Here is a 20,962-nt window from a genome sequence, read left to right on the forward strand (position 1 = left end):
GAGTGAATATGTTTAATAAATTCAATCTGGGCTGCAATAACTGAGACACTGCGGTGTCCTGCACAGTGCTGAGCACTAGAGCTGTGGACATTTTTACAATCTTAGATGCATCGCGAATTGGACGTGGACTCCTCCCAGGACACTTATACAACTGACATTCACTTTGTGTTTGCTTGATTCGATCTCACGACTAGACCAATACGTGCTTACCACTGATGAAACTGGAGCATTTACCTTCAACACAAGATTCATATCTGTGTGTGCCCTTTCTCTTTATATCACTCTTTGTCCTCTCATTCCTTCATGCAGCATCCACCAGTGAGCCTGCAAGCTCCATACTGGTGCTGGAACAAGATGAAGAGGTTTAGGCGACATGGGCAGGAGTCCCAGAGAGATCGACTCAAACAAGAACTCTTTCAGTTCAACAAGGCAAGTGAGCCCTGACACATCAGATGTCTGACTATACACTGTATATATATTATGATTTAGCACTGTTAAATTTTCTTTTCTGTCAACCACTTGAAAAATATCTAAATTTAAAACCAGGTCACCTAGATATTTGGAAGAGAAATCTGCATTCTTCTGGACAAAATTGCCCTAATGTTTTCTGTATTGCACTCTGTTTCTTGTCCATCATGTCATCTGCGACTTGTTTTGTTCCATTCTGTGTTCTATTTTTTCACGGCCCAGTCTTATCCTCACCTTGTCTGTCTCTCTCCTCTTCAGACAGTGGAACATGGTTTCCCCCACCAGCCCAGTGCTTTAGGCTACAGTCCCTCCCTGCAGTTGCTGGCCATTGGCAACCGCTCTGGAGCCATCAAACTGTATCCTTCACTCTACTCATGCCACGCCCAGTCCGCTTACAGAATCCAAGGCACTGAAACTGACAGCTTATTGATGAATGATGTATGATAGAAGAAATAGTGCCATTTTGAAGCTGTATGAACCTGTGTATGTGCGTATGCATGTTTGTGAACCTTGAGTGGTCATTAAGAGTCAGAGCTATATGGCATTATTCTTGGACAGTAGATACTATGTTGCCATAGCCTTTCGCAAAGTTAGGCTGACATTAGCATTTAACATTGACATTTAAACAAAAGTACCTAGGAAAGGAGTTATACAATCAAAACTTAGTCTCTCTCTCTCTCTCTTTCTCTCTCGTAAAGTGACATCAGATAATGTTTATGAGTTGGAGTGATACAAATAAAATTGAACTGAATTTTATTCTATGCTGCTGGCCAACTCACAAAATCACTGTTAACTAACTAAACAACTGAGTGAAGCCAGGCCTTCTAAAGAGAGCCACACTAAACCAAACCAAATTTGTTTAGTTATCTAGACCTTTGGTTTTGTTATCTCACGTTGGGAGTGTGTCCTTGACCTGTGGTCAGGTATGGCGCTCCAGGTGTGGAGTTCATGGGTCTACATGATGAGAATGCTGCAGTCACACAGGTGCACTTCCTCCCACACCAGGTACAGTAAAATAATAAAAATACAAATCTCTGCAAAGTTGTGCCAACCGTATTGCTTTTGGTGGACTGACTCGTTTATCATAGAGCAATAGAAAATGTATTCTGCTAACCACTTCTAATTACTCTTTTGGGCTGTATTTGTGGTCCATGTTAAGGTTGAACTTGTGACTTTGCTGGATGACAACAGTCTGCACATGTGGACTCTAAAAGCGCATAAGGGATTGTCAGAGCTCTTGGAGATAGGACGCTTCATGCTCATGGGACCACCTGGGTAAGATATACATAACATTTTTATTTGTAACCATTTTCACATGTTAAGAATTTATTTTTTATTTATTACAACCTCAAAATTGTTTCAGAGGGACCTTTACAGAGAGTGGTGGAGGATATAATAATCTGGGGGGGTATGTTTATTTTAACCAATCTAAATTTGTAACCAAAATCAAGAGGGAGCAAGCCCCACCTATTAAGTCCTCATATATTTTTTGTTAATGGTTGTAGTTAATTTTATATAACTGTGATTGCTCTTTGGGTGAACTTAATCCCAGGATCTTGATTGTGAGATGAGTACCACATGAACTTAGCCTGGATGCCAGACGAACTTAGCCCCGCCCACAACATTTTAGGTCGGGAAGTTCGGTCTGGAGTCGCTCCGTTGAGGAGAAATTATGCCCGATCGGGCCAATCAGATTGTGAGGGGGGGCTTTATACAATGATGGACAGATGATCAACGGTAACGTAATCAACCATGTCATCAAAGTGCCCTTGGGTTGATTTCGTTTTCAACAAACATGCCTGTCGCTGGAGAGCTGAGATGTGTAGATGCTGCCATTAAGTCTGTTTTAGAAGACATCGACAGCGCATTCATTTTGAAAGAGGAACAGAGAATGTGGAGGCGATGCCAAAGCACCGCGCTAATCCCTATCGCACAGGCGCTTGGCTGTTCACACCGGACACTGAAGCGACGCTGAACCGCCAGGCAGCGCTAATAATATCCAGTGGATTAAAAGCATATACTTACTTGTTGCTCCAACATTAAGCAACAGCGTCCCAACATTTGTCTTTCTTGGTGTTGTCTTTATACAACATGTTCCGAGGATCATACAACTCACTGTACTTCTCCACTTCAATTATTAATTTAATGTCATCCATGTTGAAGAACTTCGCTGTTTGCTCCGTTAAATTTCGGGTGTCGGGGGTAAATTACGTATTCTCCACTCAAGCCTGTGTGGAGAACGTAGCCCCCCCCTCTCTCTCTTTTTATCTGTATCACTGCTTGTGTGGCTGTAGTGGATGGGCACAGGGGGACATTTAATAATGTCATTGGTCAAATTAAAACTCCAGGACAACAGAAGGGGACTTCAAAGGATTGGATGCATATTTGATCATTTATATCATATAAAATATGTCATCAATATAGTTTAAAATCGTTTTTCAGTGTGTTTCCTGGTGCGATACGCTCGCGTCAAGCGCAAAAAATAGACTCGACGCCGAAACGATCGCAGCACGGCTTTGTGCCGGTCACACCGGAGGCTGGAGCACCACGCTGCGCCAAGGCTGCCTCGCGGTGCTTCAGCCTCCGTCGTGACCGCCACAAAGTTTTAACATGGGAGTGGATGGGAGCCAGCTGTAATTTAAGGCTTGGCGCTGCGCTGAAGCGTCCGGTGTGAACCCGGCGTTAGTAAATAACTCACAATGCGTTGCTTAACATACGTCACATACTACGTTGCTCTGATTGGTTGTAGGTCTGTCCAATTGAGCGAAGAGGAATTTTATTTCCTGCGGTCTCAGACTCACATTCTGACTAGAATTGTGAGTCTGACAACGTCAGGCTAACATGAACTTATATTTTGAACTGAATTCTTGCATGGGAGTGTAATTAAATATAATAAGGACATGGGCATGCGATCCTTGACATAGTTTATTATGCGCCCATCTATCTGCCCTACTGACATAATTTCAATCTCTTGAAGAAGTTCTTTCTGTCATTGCCCTTTGTCTCCACTTTATCACTCTTTTCAAAAAACCATCCTGAGACCCTACATAATTAATCAACGTTTACAAGCATCCTTTAATGAAAAAGTTGTTGCCCACTACTCAAGCTAGTGGAGGGGAATAACATTTCACAAATTACAATCTGGCTTCCGTAAATTACAGGGCACTGAAACAGCATTACTTTAATTAACTGATGACATTTTAATGAGGCTAACTCTTGCTCTAGCTGGTCAAATAAACAAATAAATTAAAAAAAATAATTAAAAGAAGTCAGTCACCATATGGGCCCATAACTAGCAACATTAAGATCATATCGAAGAACTTCGGTATTTTATCAGATCAACATCTGAACTTTGAACCTCATATTACCAAACTGTCATCCAAAAATGTAGACTGATGCAACTCCCTCTTCCTTTGCATCCCTCAGTCATCAATAGCCAGACTTCATGTGGTTCAGAATACTGCTGCGAGGATGTTAACCAAAACTAGTTGTTAATCACACATCACACCCATTCTTGCATCACCGGCTTAGTGAAAATTTTAGTTAAAAATGTTTTTTTATTTTAATCTGGCCTGGGAAGTGTTTGAGCAAGTAATGAAAACCATTAAATGCCTCCATACCACTCTTTTGGTGTCATCCAAGTGTCATTTGGACATTCAAATTCGACTTAAAATGGTGTCATTTACACCATGTTTTCGCCTAAATGTCCGTTGTTATTCTCCTGCCAGGAGCAGTTTTTTTTTCCCTTTTGAAGACCTGGTCTCCTATTACTTCAATTGTATTGGATTTGGCTGCAACACTGTTTACCCCTGAAACTCTAAAAGTGTTATCTGGACTCCAACACCTTTTGCATAGTGGTGAGCAGATGATTTACATTTTTCGATAAACTATCCTTTAAAGAAGTTGTTGAAGACTAATTTCTATAGGTTAGCCTTTTTATGAATGATCTTTATTTCTTTACTTGTATGAATGGTTGTCTATATGCATGATTGTATGTATGTATCTATGTATGTATGGATTTGTCTATACCTAAATTTGTGTGTTGTACTTGTTATGTGAAGCACTTTGTAACTTTGTGCCTAAAGTGCTATACAAATAAAGTGAGTGTAGGCCTTATGTTTTCCATAATTTTCATTAAGGAATATAAGCCTGATCCTGGGTCTATGATTGTAACCAGTACATCATCTGCATACAGACTTACTTCATACTACTCTCCTACTATACATATACCCTTTAATTCTGTCTTATGTAGTATCGCTTAGGCTAGAGGTTCAGTGAATAGATTGATAAGACTGGGACTAGCGGGGCAACCCTGCCTGCAACCACGTTGCAAAGTAATGGTGTTAGAAAGTGTGTCCTTGCTGTAGGATACAAATAAAGAGTGTGAATAAAGCATATAAAGTATTCACCAAAGCCAAATCTGTTATTACTAAATAGAGAAATTCCCATCGAACCAAGTCAAAAGCTTAATCACAACTTAGTTCTTCCAATACTAATTTGTTCAATAATATGCAGGACTCTCCTTATATTATCTTGAATTTTTCCGTTTTTTATTAATCTTGTTTGGTGCTCATCTATTAAAAAAGGCATTACATTTTGCCATAATCTTTGTTTAACTAGCAGGCATATATCCTCTACAGTCCATCCAGTCTTTTCTTCCTTTGAGATAACTGACCTCCTTTTAGGAAGGGGGAGCCTTTTTTCAAAATACAACATGTCTCTAAAAAGGGAAAGGGTGTTACCTCATGGATTTGTACAATTCTGGGGGAACACCTTTCAGTGCAAGGTGAACTACTGTTCAGGTTTGAAATAGCTTATATGGCTGTCTATGTCCTCCTTTGTCATTGGTGAGACAAGTTTATCTTTACAGTAACTCTACGTTTATAAATGGTGTTTTCTGCTTGCAGGCTTCCAAAAACTTTTTTTCAACTTCCTTGCTTGGTTTTATCTATATCCTGTTTTGCATTTCTAATTTGGTGTACATAATAGGAGTCTTTATTAACTATGTGTGCCTGTTCAATAACTATTTCCTGTAGGTTTGTCATTCTTGGGGCCTTCATCTTTTAGATAGATAGATACTTTATTGATCCCGAGGGAAATTTAGGCATCCAGTAGCACACAAAACAGTGAAACACAAGATCATGAGAATAATAAAAGATCAAAATAGGTCTAGATTTTCATAATGGTTTCTTAACTTAATTGATCAAACTAGTATCACCAATATAGCTACAACAGCAAATGCTGGTTGTAACTTGTGTTGGAAGAGTTTTAGATTAGATAAATTCTATCAATGAAGTTTTATTGGATATTGCGAGGCTTCATGGTATCCATCATTCCACCTAATGGTCTCCTATGCCTTTTTCCTCTTCTCAGTGCTCCCCCAAGTGTGACCAGAGTGACATCAGTGCTAGCCCACTCATCAGGGGAGAAGCTGCTGTTGGGTACAGAGGGAGGGCATGTCTTCATCGTTGAAGTGCCTGGCTTTAGAGAGCTGGAAGAGAGGAACATCAGTCTCGACCAAGTTGCTAGCAGGTTGGCAATAACAGCACATCACCACACTGCACAACATTTGTTTATTACTTCAGCATAATTAATATTCAATTATAAGTTAGTGATACACAGTGGTAGGCTGTTACTGCTTATAAATCATTAGTAGAGCCAGAGCACAGATAAAGATGGGCCTGGAACGGTTCCAAGCACTGAAGGTGAAACTTAGGAAGCACATCTATAAGTCAAGACTTTTGGAGCCATAGCCCAAGCCCACCTACTACCTTTTTTTTTTTTTTTTAAATTCTCTTTTTATTTAGAAAGACACATTTCCATCACATACATTAAATACAGCTTTAGCCTGTCAAGGACATAAGAAAGGATGGATGTTGTAAGTTTGGGGGATTTTGTTCATACTGCCTTTCTGGGGTTTTGGTTTATGGACCTAAATTACTCCATGTAGGAACAATAACAAAGGTAAAGAAAACACAACCGGGGAGCGCACATCACATAAAAAAAAAGGTGGATCACACAAAACACAAGTATATTCAAATAAAATCAGATCTAACTGGTTATACATACTCAGTCCATTTGGTCCAGGTCTTATAGAAAATGTCTTTCTCGACCTTGAGGGAAAAAGAGATCTTTTCCATAACATAAATCTCATACACAATTTCAATCCATTCATCAATGGTGGGAGGGTCCACTTTTTTTTTTTTGATAATTTTTTTATTTGGAAATGTATATGAACACCGAATACACTGAGCATACATTTTAACAGACATAGCCATAGTTTTTTTTTTTTTTTTACATACACATACAAACAACATCCCATCCACCCCACCCACTTGAACATGTAGTACACACACCTAGAATAACAAAAAAAGAAGATAATAGGTAAAAAAATATATATATATTCTGTACGCTACTTGATATAGGGTCCTAGTGCAAGAAATATTGCTATGGGGTATCAGGTATAGTTTTGAGTTTCCCTATGTATTTCAAAACCGGATCCCAGGTGGAGTAGAAATTGTCCCTTGACCCCCTAAGTGAGTATTTAATTTTCTGGGAGGGTTTTTTCCAGTGTAATAATATTCTTCTGCGTGCAAGCAGAGTCACAAAGGCCAAAATGTTTTTATAACTTTTCCTTACTATAGAATGTCTTCGGTCTGTGATACCAAATATAGCTACTGCTGCATTGGGTTGGAAATCAGTATTGAGCGCCTCAGATATTGTTTTAAAGATCATAGACCAGTAAGTGACCAGAGCAGGGCATGACCAAAACATATGGGTTAAGTTGGCAGGGGTGTGATGGCATCTGTTACAACTAGCATCTGAATTAGGATATATTTTAGCTAATCTTGATTTGGAAAAGTGAGTCCGGTGTAGAACTTTAAATTGTATTATACTTAATTTTGCACAAGGAGTGCTGTCATTCACTCTTTGTAAAGCACAGTTCCACATGTCATCTTCCATGTCTTCCCCCAATTCATCTGCCCAGTCCGCCCTTATCTTTGCGATGGTTATGGTTTTAAGAGAAGCTATACAATCATGTATTCTAGAAATTAGCCTTTTTAAATTAAATGGGGATTCTAGCATATCATCTAAGCCAGACATTGAAGAGAGAATTGGAAAGTTGGGGTCATGGCTCATAAGGAAGTGGCGTGCTTGAAAATATCGAAATAGGCTAGATCGAGGAAGGCCAAATTTTTGTGATAACTCGTTAAAGCTGGCAAATACACAATTTATGTACATATCTTTAAATTTAGAAATGCCTTGTCTTCGCCAAAAAGAGAATGTAGCGTCTATTTTAGCTGGGGGGAAGAGGTGGTTATTGCATATAGGGCTTAAGCTAAGAATTTGTTTGAAACCAAAGTACCGTCTCAATTGAAACCAGATCTTCAAAGTATTGATGACAATTGGGTTGTTTGTGAACTGGGAAATAGAAACGGGAAGACTGGAAGTTACCAGAGCCGTGTGAGATGTTGAGATGCATGATGTAGCCTCATAGTGGCACCAGTCTGTGTCTGGAGTATGAAGCCAAAACATTATTTTTTGAACATTTGCAGCCCAGTAGTAGTAGAACAGATTAGGAAGAGCTAGGCCTCCCTGTAATTTAGGCCTCTGTAGAAGCTCTAAACGTACCCTAGGGTTCTTGCCATTCCAAATAACAGAAATAAAAGCGCTATCAATACCTTTAAAGAAAGACCTAGGAAGGTAAAGTGGGATACATTGAAACAGGTAGAGGAATTTGTGGAGCACACTCATCTTGATGCAATTCACTTTACCTGCCAAGGACAAGTGGAGTGTTCTCCATTTCTTTAGATCTAATTTGACTTTATCAAGTAGAGGAGCAAAATTTTCCCGATAGAGGTTTTTCATATCTCTAGTTATGTTAATGCCCAAATATTTAAAGCCGTTTCTAGACATTTTAAACGGTAAAACATTCTCCTGAATTTGAAGAGCCAAGTTGTTGACAGGGTAGCATTCACTTTTACTAAAGTTCAGTTTATACCCGGAGAATTTACCAAATCTTAACAGAGCATGGAGGATATGAGGTACACTAAGAATAGGGTCTGAGACAAATAATAGTAAATCATCGGCATATAAGCTTAGTTTATGCTCTTCTCCTCCTCTAAAAATTCCACTTATTGATGGCAATGATTTGAGTGAAATGGATAAGGGCTCTATGGCCAAGGCAAATAACAGTGGACTAATTGGACATCCCTGACGGGTCGCTCTCGACAGGGTGAAGTACTGTGATTGCCTGCCGTTTGTAACCACAGAGGCCTTGGGTGAGCTGTAAAGAAGTTTAATCCATGAGATAAAATTTGGACCATACCCAAATTTCTTTAAACACGTGAATAAATATTCCCACTCAACCCTGTCAAAAGCTTTCTCTGCGTCCAGCGAGATGACCACCTCAGGTACCTCACTGGACGCAGGGGAGTGAATAATATTCAAAAGCCGTCTGATATTTGTAAATGAGTGTCGACCCAAAATGAAACCGGTTTGGTCAGCAGAGATCACATCAGTCATTGTGGTTTCTAGGCGTAGGGCAAGAGTTTTAGCTAGGATCTTCACGTCACTGCTTAGGAGGGAGATGGGTCGGTATGAACCACATTCTGTATTCTCTTTACCTGGCTTAAGCAGGAGAATAATCGATGCCTCAGTGACTGTTTGTGGTAATGACCCACGGGATATAGAATCCATAAACATTTCAAGAAGAATTGGGGATAGTTTCTTAGAAAAAGTCTTAAAAAATTCTATTGGATAGCCGTCGGGGCCAGGTGTCTTACCACTTTGCATTGCCATTATTGCGTTAATAATTTCAGACAGTTGCAATGGGAGTTCGGTCTTTGTCTTATCCGTTACCTTTATGAAAGGAGCCTCGAGATCGCAAAAGAAATGTTCCATATCAGTTCTATCACTGGTCGCCTCTGATGTATACAGGTTAGAATAAAATGAGGTGAATGTTTCATTAATTTCTCCCGGGTCAATAGTTAAATCACCATTTGGTTTCCTTATTTGTGAGATTTGTTGAGAAACAGATTGGGACTTAAGTTGGTGTGCTAAAAGACGGCCAGCTTTTTCTCCATGCTCATAGGCATATCCACGTGATTTTAACAACATTTTTTCTGTTTTACCGGTTGTATTGACTTTGAAGGTCAAGCTTTTTTTTATAGAGTTCAGGGGATGGAGACGTAGAGTACTGAGAGTCTACTGTGCTTATTGATTTAATAAGCTGGTCTTGTTCAAGTCTACACATCTTATTGATTCTTGCTGAGTATGATATAATCTCACCTCTGATCACAGCCTTCAGTGTCTCCCAAAGCAATTAGGAGGAGATGTTATCTTTTTTATTGGATTCTATAAAGTTATCAATTTCTTTGTTTATCAAATCACAAAATGAACTGTCAGCCAGTAAGGTTTTGTCTAATTTCCAAGGAGGGCGTTCCGAATTGTTAGGAGGAAACACAAGATCTAGTAAAACTGGGGCGTGATCAGGTTCAACTATGGTTGAATAATCTGCATTTGTGAAGAAGGTTTCTATCAATAAAAAAATAGTCTATTCTGCTGTATGAGTGGTGGACTGGGGAAAAGAAGGAGAAGGATTGACCAAGTGGAAAAAGAGAGCGCCAGGGGTCAACACCTCCTATTTGATCCATAAAAAAAGCTAAAGATTTGGACATTTTTGAAGGGTCTGTAGATTTAGGATTAGAGCGGTCCAATATTGGGTTAATTGTGCAATTCAGATCACCCCCTAAAATTAATTGTTGTGAGTTTATGTCTGGTATTAATGAGAAAACTTTACCCATGAATTTATCATCATCCCAGTTTGGGGCATATATGTTAACCAAAACGACAGGTTTGTGGAAAAGTAGCCCAGAAACTATGACAAAGCGCCCCTGTGGGTCAGAGATAACAGTGGTAGCACTGAACTGAATTTTTTTATGTATCAATATAGCTGTCCCACGTGTTTTGGAATTGAAACTTGAGTGGAACATATGTCCCACCCAAGCTTTTCTGAGTCTAATTTGATCTTTTAACAACAAATGAGTTTCTTGAAGAATTGCTATTTCACATTTTAAATATTTAAGGTGATTGAATATTCTAGCTCTTTTTACAGGTCCATTCAAGCCTTTTACGTTCCAGCTAATAAATCTTACATTAGTTCTTTGTTCCATGGTTAATCAGAAAAAGGATAGAATTGCAATAATAACTATAAAGCAAATAAATGGTCGCAACAAAAAAGTGTACAGCTTCATGAATGACCTCACTAAGAAAGAGTGGGATAAAGAAATAATAAAAATAATAAAAAAAAAAAATAAATCTAGTGGTGTACCATCCCATAACCCTGTCCCATACCCCAGACATAGACATAACTAACACTAAGCCTATACTTGTTCCTCTCCCTGAGGCAAGCTGCAGGCATAACACTGTTTCCAAAAACTTCCGGTAGAACATCATCTTCTTGCTTCTAGCTAAGAAGGCTCCCAGTAATGTATATTATATTAACAAGCTTAACACAAAGGCCATGAAGACAAAAGCAGGGCTAAGGGGACAAAAATATTATAAAATAATAATTAGACGTTTAAAAAAAAAAATATATATATATATATATATATATATTTGCACATCCATGTAATGGGAAAGCTATGTGTCCCCTTCTCTTTTGTTCCCCCTAAGTATATATTAGCCCATACATATCATGAACGTAAGCACACAGTAACACAAGATCCGGGCCACTTTTTTTCCCCCTCCTTCTAAACATGTAATCCCAAACGTAGCGTGGGTGAAAGCACAGTACCTTAAAATCCAGGGCGTATGTCAGAATAGTTGCAAAGGCAGTTACGCACGTACACAGTAGAGTATGCGTTATTTACCGTCCGTCTCCAGGCCAAACAGTGAAGGCACACACTGCCGCATTATTACTCTTTACCAAACCTCTGATCGTAGAACCTCTGAGCTTCATCAGGTGAGTCGAAGGTGAGCACGTCGTCCCCGTGTGTCACGCGTAGCCTGGCGGGGTAGATCAGGTGGAACCGGACGTTCTTTTGGTAAAGGGCTTGCTTTATCCCGTTAAATGCAGCGCGCTTTTTATCGAGAGCTGCGCTGTGATCTTGAAACATCCTTATGACATGTCCTCCGTACCGCAGCTCGTGATTCCTTGCCCAGCGCAGCGCAGCCTCCTTCTGTTGGAATCGGGAGAAACAAACCAGGAATGTGCGCGGAGGTTTTCCTTGTCCAGATCTGAAGGTCGGGGACCGGTGGGCTCTCTCCAGTTCGGGCGGCGAAGTGAAGACCTCGGGACCCATCACCTGCGTCAGCAGCTCCGACATGAATTTAACCGGGTCCTTGCCGTCCTCGCTGCCTTCTGGTATGTGCAATATACGGAGATTGGCTCTCCGCGATCGGTTTTCTAGGTCGTCGAGTCAAGAGAGATTGGTTTTGGGTTTGCAGCGTCTTAATGGTAGACTCCACAGCGCATACACGTTCAAAGTTATCACCTCACACAGACTCCACTGAGGTGAGGCGCTGTTGGAATGTTTTCACTGTTGTTTGGAGTCCAGCGAGGCTTGTAACGGCTTTGTAAATTCTTGAATCAGGAGAGAGACATCATCCCTTAGTGTGGTTCTTTGCTTCGCAAATTCTGCGCCCAGTTGATCCTTACAAATGACAGCGGCATCCATGGTTGCTCCGGGTTCTGAAGTTTTTGTCGCTGTCAGAGGGCTGTTAGCTGAGAACGGTGCTAGCTTACTTGCGGCGCTAGTAGCAGCATGTTTAGCTGGGGTTTGTGCACTGCAACCCGATTTAACAAGCTTCGAATTGCTCATTTCAAATGGAAACACTTGAATAAACCCACTACTGATGGTTTGACAAAAACACTGGGAAGAAAGCTTGGTAAAAAAAAACGAATATAGCAAAAAGTTGACTGGGAGCCTTCTCTCGTGCGTCCGCTCACCACATTTACAACCGGGAGGGTCCACTTTAACCATTTCCTCGTGAAACATTTCTTACGAGCTGCTAACAGTATAGCGAGCAGTTTTTTGTCTTTTATGTTCCACATTTCAAACAATATATTGCCCAAAACAAAGTTTCACATTTTAATGGGATGTTCACATTAAATACATTGTTAATATGTTTATGGATCTCTTCCCAGTAGCTCCAATAGATCCACAGAGCCTCCAACAGGCGTCTCTGCTGCCTTGGTGTCGTTTTTGTATGGGTGTGATAAAAAATCTTGTTATATTTTTCCAGCAGAACTCCCGCCATGTATTTGACCCGGTCGAGAGCCATTGTTGACATATTTTCTCCCAGCTCTCCTGTGAGATATTTACCCCTATGTCCTTTTCCCATTTCCTCTTTATGTAGTCTGTATTCTCTTGTTTGGATAATTGTATAGCGTTGTATAATTTGGAGATAATTTTATTGCATGTTGTAGATTTAGTCAAGGCCAAAAATACCTCCATGAACCCTAGCTCATCTTTTCCTAATGCCTCTTTAATATTTTTGTTAAAGTAATGTCTCACTTGCAGGTACCTAAAAAAATCATCTTTCCCCAGAACCGGATCCTTCTGTAGGGTTTCAAAATTCTGAAATACCCGCTTGTGGACAAATGAATAATAGGAAGTTAAACCTTTCGTGATCAATATCTTAAATCTGCTGTCGATTTTATTTGGTGTAAAGTCTGAGTCATAGGCACACCACCTCATAATTTTAGATGTGTTTTTTAATCTGCAAATTTTGGCTATTTCCTGCCAGGACTTCAGGAAGCTGCCTGTTATAGAGTCTTCTGGGATCAATCAATCAAATTTTATTTGTAAAGCCCTTATTCACAAATTATAATTCATCTCATAGGGCTTTAACAGGGTGTGACATCGTCTGTCCTTAACCCTCAGCAAGAGTAAGGAAAAACTACTAAAAACCCTTTTAACAGGGTAAAATACGTAGAAACCTCAGAGAGAGTCACATGTGAGGGATCCCTCTCCCAAGACGGACAGAAGTGCTATAGAAGCCACGTGTAGGAGAACATCATCAATAATCGAAGTCTCTGGCAGCATTTGATGAGGGTAGACATCCTGAAGGACAACCACAATATGACATGCCAAGCAGTCCCGCTGCAAGCACAGTCCATGCTCAGCAACCATCCAGACCACGATCCACCTTCCAGACCAGACGCCACTCCAGTCCTCAGTCACCGTCCACTGCCGCCCACCAGAACCCATCACAAGCCACCACCTGTGCCCAATGCCAACACAAAATAGGGTCCGCCAACAGCACCACGGGTGATAAAGCAAAGGGATTCCGGGGAAGGGGGATCTCCTGTTCTCTTTGTAGTTTGTTATCATTTAATAGAGCTGTTATTGGGATACCATTTACCATCGTTCCTTCTATTTCCTTCTGCCTAATTAGTTGACTTATGGGTTCTACAAACAAGGCGAAGAGGAGTGGCGACGCACAACACCCCTGTCTCGTTCCTCTTTCCAGAATGAACGAGTTGGATAAGTCTCCATTGATTTTGACTCTAGCAGTTGGTCTGCCATATAGTGCTGCAAACGTGTCAATTATAGTTGTATGAAAGCCAAATTTTGAAAGTACTTTATATAAAAAAGACCACCTCACTGAGTCAAATGCTTTCTCTGCATCCAAACTTAGTATCAATGTCTCTAGTCTTTGTTGTGTGACTTGTCTCATAACGTGCATTGTTTTCGTGATGTTATCATGGGTCTGTCTCTTTCTGACAAAGCCAGTCTGGTCCTCATGTATTACAGTTTTTCTCAATTGCTTTGGCTCATTTCACGAAACAGAAATGACATTCTCAAAACAACACCTGCAAACCTCCAAACCACTGGGCACTTGCTCACAACAGATTGGAATATCTCATTCCTTTAATCAAATTGCAATTGTATTAGCACATCCTTGCAATGACAAGTACAATTTCCAACAGCTTGCACAAATTTCAAATGATTTAACACACCTTTGCAAACGGTTAGGTACAATTGCCTTCAGTTAGCCCAATTACCAATTGAATATATATTGCTGGTCAAAACTGACTGTCCCTTCTCAGTCAAGTGGTCGTTCTCTGCAGAACATGTTGGCATAAGTTCATTGTGTACATCATCACCTGCACAATAGTTCACTCCACTGTCAAAATTGTACAGGCACATAATACCATGAAAAACATCATGTTATATACTGTAAACATCGGCTTAATTTTCAGGTGCAACTAGAACTTTAGTAATCAAGGTTGAGTTTCACACATCTGATCACCAATCACACAGTAAGTTTACAGTTTTTCTCAATTGCTTTGGCTCATTTCACGAAACAGAAATAACATTCTCAGAGCTCTAAGTGCAATTGGCAAAATAGCCCATATGGTTCAGCACAACTACATAGATCCCCTTCAAAAGGTCATATCTGTGGGGCAGTGTGGTTAGAGTGGTGGCTCTCCAACATGAAGGTTGCCGGTTCAAACCCCACTCTCACCCATCTGCATGCCGAAGTGTCCTTGGCAAGATACTGAACCCCTTAATGGCCCCTCATAAATGTTGAGTGTACCAATTGTAAGTCGCTTTGGACAAAAAGCGTCAGCTAAATGACATGTAATGTAATGTAATATCTCACTATACCAAATACTAGTTTTGATGTGCTTATTGTTTGACAGTATATTGTGCTGTCCACATTTTCTGTTACTGTAACCATGATGTATGGCAATTACTGTAACAATGTCCATGGCAGTATGAATTCAATAAACATATTTTATGTGAAACCTTGAATAAATATTTTTTCTGTTTGATACACATAATATTCTGGAAAGAAAACCCCACTGTAACCATTCAGTGACCATTCAAGGACTGAGCCAAGATTGAAATGTGCACATGAGGGATATTTCTATGGTCCACTGCCATACTGACAATACATCTAAACATTTTGACCTGTGGTGTTTAAACAATGCCAAAGGGACTTTTCATTTTGGGGGCACTGACTATTTGTATGAGAAAAGGATTTAGTTTTGACTGATGAGTTGGCTGTTTTGGGAGAGATATGAACTTTTGCAGGTGTGCTATGGAGATTTGCTGAACCATCTATGTTATTTTGGCAAATGTATTTAAAGCTTTGAGAATGTCCTGATTTTTCTGAGAGATGAGCCACAGCAATCGAGAAGGAAATTTTCATTTTGGGGGCACTGACTATTTATATGAGAAAATGATTTGGTTTTGAAACTTGAGTTAACTGTTTTGGGTGAGATATGACCTTTTGAAGGTGATCTATGTAGTTGTGCTGAACCATATGGGCTATTTTGCCAATTGCACTTAGAGCTCTGAGAATGTCATTTCTGTTTCGTGAAATGAGCCAAAGCAATGGAGAAAAACTGTAATATTGGAGTATCAATTCTATTCGTTTAGATAATATGGAGGTGAATAGTTTATAGTCGTTGTTTAAAAGACTTACAGGACGGTAATTCCCACATTCCAATTTGTCTTTCCCCTCTTTAGGTATGGTCGAAATCACCGCCTCCCTCCATGAGGGGGGGATGCTTTTGTTTTCCAAAACCCAGTTGAATGTTTTTAATAGTGTTGGATTTAGTTGATCCTGCATTGTTTTGTACCATTATGTGGGAAAACCATCTGTCCCTGGAGACTTCCCCCCCTTCATCCTCCTAATTGCCAAATTAATTTCTTCTTTTGTTATTTAGATGTTAATTTTTAATTTTGTTCATCAGTGATCTTTGGAAGGTTTACCTGGGACAAGAAGGCAGGAACCGTCACCTTATCGTGGTGGAGAGGTTTGCGTGTCCCTGTGAACCTGAGGGCTGTGTTGTCTGGAGCCTTGTGCTCCTGGTAGGGTCTCTCATGGCAGAGTGGTCTCAGGTGAGGGGCCAGACTAAGAATGGTTCAAAAACCCTCAATGAATATCGACACAAGAGGAGATGGGACCCAGCCTGGAGGAAGCCCGGGGCCCCCGTCTGGAGCTAGGCCCAGACGGAGGGCTCGATGGCGAGCGTCTGGTGGTCGGGTTTGCCACGGAGCCCGGTCGGGCATAGCCCGAACAAACTACGTGGCACCCCCCCTCTCTTCATCTCATGGGCCCACCACCTGTGGGAAGACCCGTTGGGGTCGGGTGCGCAGCCACATGGGTGGCAGCGAAGGTCAGGGGTCTCAACGGACCAGACCCGGGCGGCAGAAGCTGGCTCTGGGGACGTGGAACGTCACCTCGCTGTGGGGAAAGGAACCGGAGCTTGTGAGGGAGGTGGAGCGCTATCAGTTAGATCTGGTGGGGCTTACCTCCACGCACAGTCTCAGCTCTGGTACCGTACTCCTGGATAAGGGTTGGACTTTATTCTTCTCCGGAGTTGCCAAGGGCGTGAGGCGCCGGGCGGGTGTGGGGATACTCATAAATCCCCGGCTGAGCGCCGCGGTGTTGGAGTTTACCCCGGTAGACGAGAGGGTCGCCTCCCTGCGCCTAAGGGTTGTAGGGGGGAAAACTCTGACTGTTGTTTGTGCGTATGCACCAAACAGCAGTTCAGAGTACTCGGCCTTCTTGGAGACCCTGAATGGAGTCCTGTATGGGGCTCCAGTAGGGAACTCCGTACTTCTGCTGGGTGACTTCAACGCCCACGTGGGCAACGATGGAGACACCTGGAGAGGCGTGGTGGGGAGGAACGGCCTCCCTGATCTGAACCCGAGCGGTCGTTTGTTATTGGACTTCTGTGCTAGCCATGGATTATCCATAACAAACACCATGTTCGAACATAAGGGTGCTCATAAGTGTACCTGGTACCAGAGTACCCTAGGCCGAAGATCAATGATCGATTTTGTCATCGTGTCATCTGATCTGAGGCCGCATGTTTTGGACACTCGGGTAAAGAGAGGGGCGGAACTGTCAACCGACCACCATCTGGTTGTGAGTTGGATCAGGGAGTGGGGGAAATTTCCGGATAGACCTGGTAAGCCCTAACGAGTAGTGCGGGTGAACTGGGAACGCATGGAGGAGGCCCCCGTCCTAGGTATCTTCAACTCACACCTCCGGCGGAGTTTTTCTGGCATTCCTGTGGAGGTTGGGGGCATTGAGCCGGAGTGGGTGGTGTTCAAAGCCTCCATTGCTGAAGCTGCGGTGGCTAGCTGTGGCCTCAGGGTCTTAGGCTCCTCAAGGGGCGGTAACCCTTGGACACCGTGGTGGACACCGGTGGTCAGGGAAGCCGTCCGATTGAAGAAGGAGGCCTTCCGGGATATGATATCCTGGAGGACTCCTGACTCGGTTGCAGGGTACCGACAGGCCCGAAGGGCTGCAGCTGCTGCCGTGTCGGAGGCTAAGCAGCGGGTGTGGGAGAAGTTCGGAGAGGCCATGGAGAAGGACTTTCGGTCGGCACCAAAGTGTTTCTGGAAGTCTATCCGGCACCTCAGGAGGGGGAAACGGGGAACCATCCAAGCTGTGTACAGTAAGGATGGGACTCTGTTGACCTCAACTGAGGAGGTTGTCGGACGTTGGAAGGAACACTTTGAGGAACTCCTGAATCCGAATAACACGCCCTCTATGTTGGAGGCAGAGCTCGAGGTTGATGGTGTTTCATCGTCAATTTCCCTGGTGGAGGTCACTGAGGTGGTCAAACATCTCCGCAGTGGCAAGGCCCCAGGGATTGATGAGATCCGGCCAGAAATGCTAAAGGCTCTGGGTGATGAGGGGCTGTCATGGTTGACACGCCTATTCAACATCGCGTGGGAGTCGGGTACAGTGCCAAAGGAGTGGCAAACCGGGGTGGTGGTTCCCCTGTTCAAAAAGGGGGACCAGAGAGTGTGTGCCAATTACCGGGGCATCACACTTCTCAGCCTCCCTGGTAAAGTCTACTCCAAGGTGCTGGAAAGGAGGGTTCGGCCGATCGTCGAACCTCAGATTGAAGAGGAACAATGCGGTTTTCGCCCCGGACGTGGAACTACGGACCAGCTCTTCACTCTCGCAAGGATCCTGGAGGGGGCCTGGGAGTATGCCCATCCGGTCTACATGTGTTTTGTGGCGTATGACCGGGTCCCCCGGGAGAAACTGTGGGAGGTGCTGCGGGAGTATGGGGTAAGGGGGTCTATCCTCAGGGCCATCCAATCCCTGTACTCCCAAAGCGAGAGCTGTGTTCGCGTCCTCGGCCGCCAGTCAGTTTCGTTCTCAGTGGATGCTGGTCTCCGCCAGGGCTGCGCCTTGTCACCAATCCTGTTTGTGATATACATGGACAGGATATCGAGGCGTAGTCGTGGTGGGGAGGGGTTGCAGTTCGGTGGTCTGAGGATCTCGTCACTGCTTTTTGCAGATGACGTGGTCCTCATTGGATCATCGGCCTGTGACCTTCAGCACTCACTGGATCGGCTGGCGGCCGAGTGTGAAGCGGCTGGGATGAGGATCAGCACCGCTAAATCTGAGGCCATGACTCTTAGCAGGAAACCGATGGATTGCTTACTCCGGGTAGGAAATGAGTCCTTAGCCCAAGTGAAGGAGTTCAAGTACCTTGGGGTCTTGTTCGCGAGTGAGGGTACTATGGAGCGTGAGATTGGCCGGAGAATCGGAGCAGCGGGGGCGGTATTGCGTTCGCTTTACCGCACCGTTGTAACGAAAAGAGAGCTGAGCCGCAAGGCAAAGCTCTCGATCTACCAGTCGATCTTCGTTCCTATCCTCACCTATGGTCATGAGGGCTGGGTGATGACCGAAAGGACGAGATCACGGGTACAAGCGGCCGAGATGAGTTTTCTCAGAAGGGTGGCTGGCGTCTCCCTTAGGGATAGGGTGAGAAGCTCAGCCATCCGTGAGGAACTCGGATTAGAGCCGCTGCTCCTTTACTTAGAAAGGAGTCAGCTGAGGTGGTTCGGGCATCTGGTAAGGATGCCCACTGGGCGCCTTCCTTGGGAGGTGTTTCAGGTATGTCCAGTGGGGAGGAGACCTCGGGGAAGACCCAGGACTAGGTGGAGAGATTATATCTCAACACTGGTCTGGGAACGCCTCTGGATCCCCCCGTCAGAGTTGGTCAATGTGGCCCGGGAAAGGGAAGTCTGGGGCCCCCTGCTTGAGCTGCTCCCCCCGCGACCCGACCCCGGATAAGCGGATGAAAATGAGATGAGATGATGAGAAGAAGGCATCGATTTGGTTGTCGTTGCTTGTCTGTGGTTGGGAATATAATTTTTTATAGTATTCTCGAAAGCATTGTTGTATTTCCTCCTGACTAGTTTCTATTACATTCGTTACAGAGTTTCTTATTTTATATAAAGTTCTGTCTGCTTGTTGTTTTCTTACCTACAACTTTTTATCTACTTTTCAAATATTTTAATAAAGAAGTTTATGTTTCAAGTTCAAGTACATGGAATCTTAGAAAATCCATTTATTTCACCGTCGTATCGAAATTGGCATCGAGAATCGTGTTATTTTACTGGTATTGGCACCAACTACTGAATTTTTGGTATCGTGACACCCCTAGTATAGCCAATATTCACAAATCACAATTTGTCTCATAGGGCTTTAACATTGGTGTGACATCCTCTGTCCTTAACCCTCAGCAAGAGTACTACTAAAAACCCTTTTAACAGGTTAAAAATACGTAGAAACCTCAGAGAGAGCCACATGTGAGGGATCCGTCTCCCAGGACGGACAGAAGTGCAATAGATGTCAGGTGTAGGAAAACATCAAGATTAAGAGATTAAGATTAAGGATAACATCAATACTATATGTCAAGCAGTTCTGCTGCAATAATTATTTTGATTATCAATAAATATTATTGATCCAATTCATCATATACATTAAAACCAACAGTTTAGTTACTTTTAACTGAAAATTATATACAACAATTTACAGCAAATTACGTTCAGATTCCATTAAACAGCAGAGTTACAGAGCCGAGTCATTAATTAATGGTCAACTGCATTGACCATTTATGATGGACCATTTACGTACAAACGTTTCCAGGTGGACTGTGATTTATAAGGTGAGCATTGCGTTCAGGTGTGCGGGCGCACGGTTCAATAAATCTGAATTTTCTTTTGCGTACGCCATTTTCGGCTTCAAGTGCGCTCATAGAGTTTTAATAGGCAGTATAGCTTCACTGCCTTCCATTGACAGCCAAACTGTCATCTGTCTTTGTACAGAAAATCCTACTGTACAAAGACAGATTCATCAGACATGGGGGTTTGTGTCATAATTTGGATTTACACATGTCTAAGTAGCAACGGATTGCCTGGGCCTGACTTCACACGTTGAGCAGGCTGACCCCCATAAACCTGCTCTCCTCCATTCAGGCGCAGGCAATACTGTGATGGATAGGTTTCGCATGAGTCTAGGATAGATACATCACCAACAGACTCCAAAGGTAGACCCCCTTGGGTGTTCTCCCTTGGCCCCTTCATTGTGGCACTAAAGGTGCACTCCTCAGTGCAGGAGCCTGATGTATTTTTGGCTGTTGGTCATAAGAATTATCAATATGTGGTGCATTGGGAGCGTGAGCATTAGGTGTGGTTGAGGTAGCACGGCTGAG

The 20,962-nt window shown here is 42.7% G+C and overlaps 1 protein-coding gene across 1 annotated transcript in view; it reads left to right on the plus strand.

The window, feature by feature from the left end:
* The window catches only part of llgl2 (LLGL scribble cell polarity complex component 2), a 69,225-nt gene that overhangs the window by 11,999 nt on the left and 36,264 nt on the right, over positions 1 to 20,962 (plus strand). Inside the window, exons 2-6 of the mRNA XM_062413934.1 lie at positions 310 to 433; positions 731 to 824; positions 1,392 to 1,473; positions 1,628 to 1,743; positions 5,842 to 6,000. Of these exons, the coding sequence (XP_062269918.1) occupies positions 355 to 433; positions 731 to 824; positions 1,392 to 1,473; positions 1,628 to 1,743; positions 5,842 to 6,000 (530 nt within the window). The 5' untranslated portion in view covers positions 310 to 354. The remainder of the gene's footprint in view (positions 1 to 309; positions 434 to 730; positions 825 to 1,391; positions 1,474 to 1,627; positions 1,744 to 5,841; positions 6,001 to 20,962) is intronic.

Source organism: Platichthys flesus, chromosome 20, assembly GCF_949316205.1.
Source record: "Platichthys flesus chromosome 20, fPlaFle2.1, whole genome shotgun sequence".
Taxonomy (NCBI): Eukaryota; Metazoa; Chordata; class Actinopteri; order Pleuronectiformes; family Pleuronectidae; genus Platichthys; species Platichthys flesus.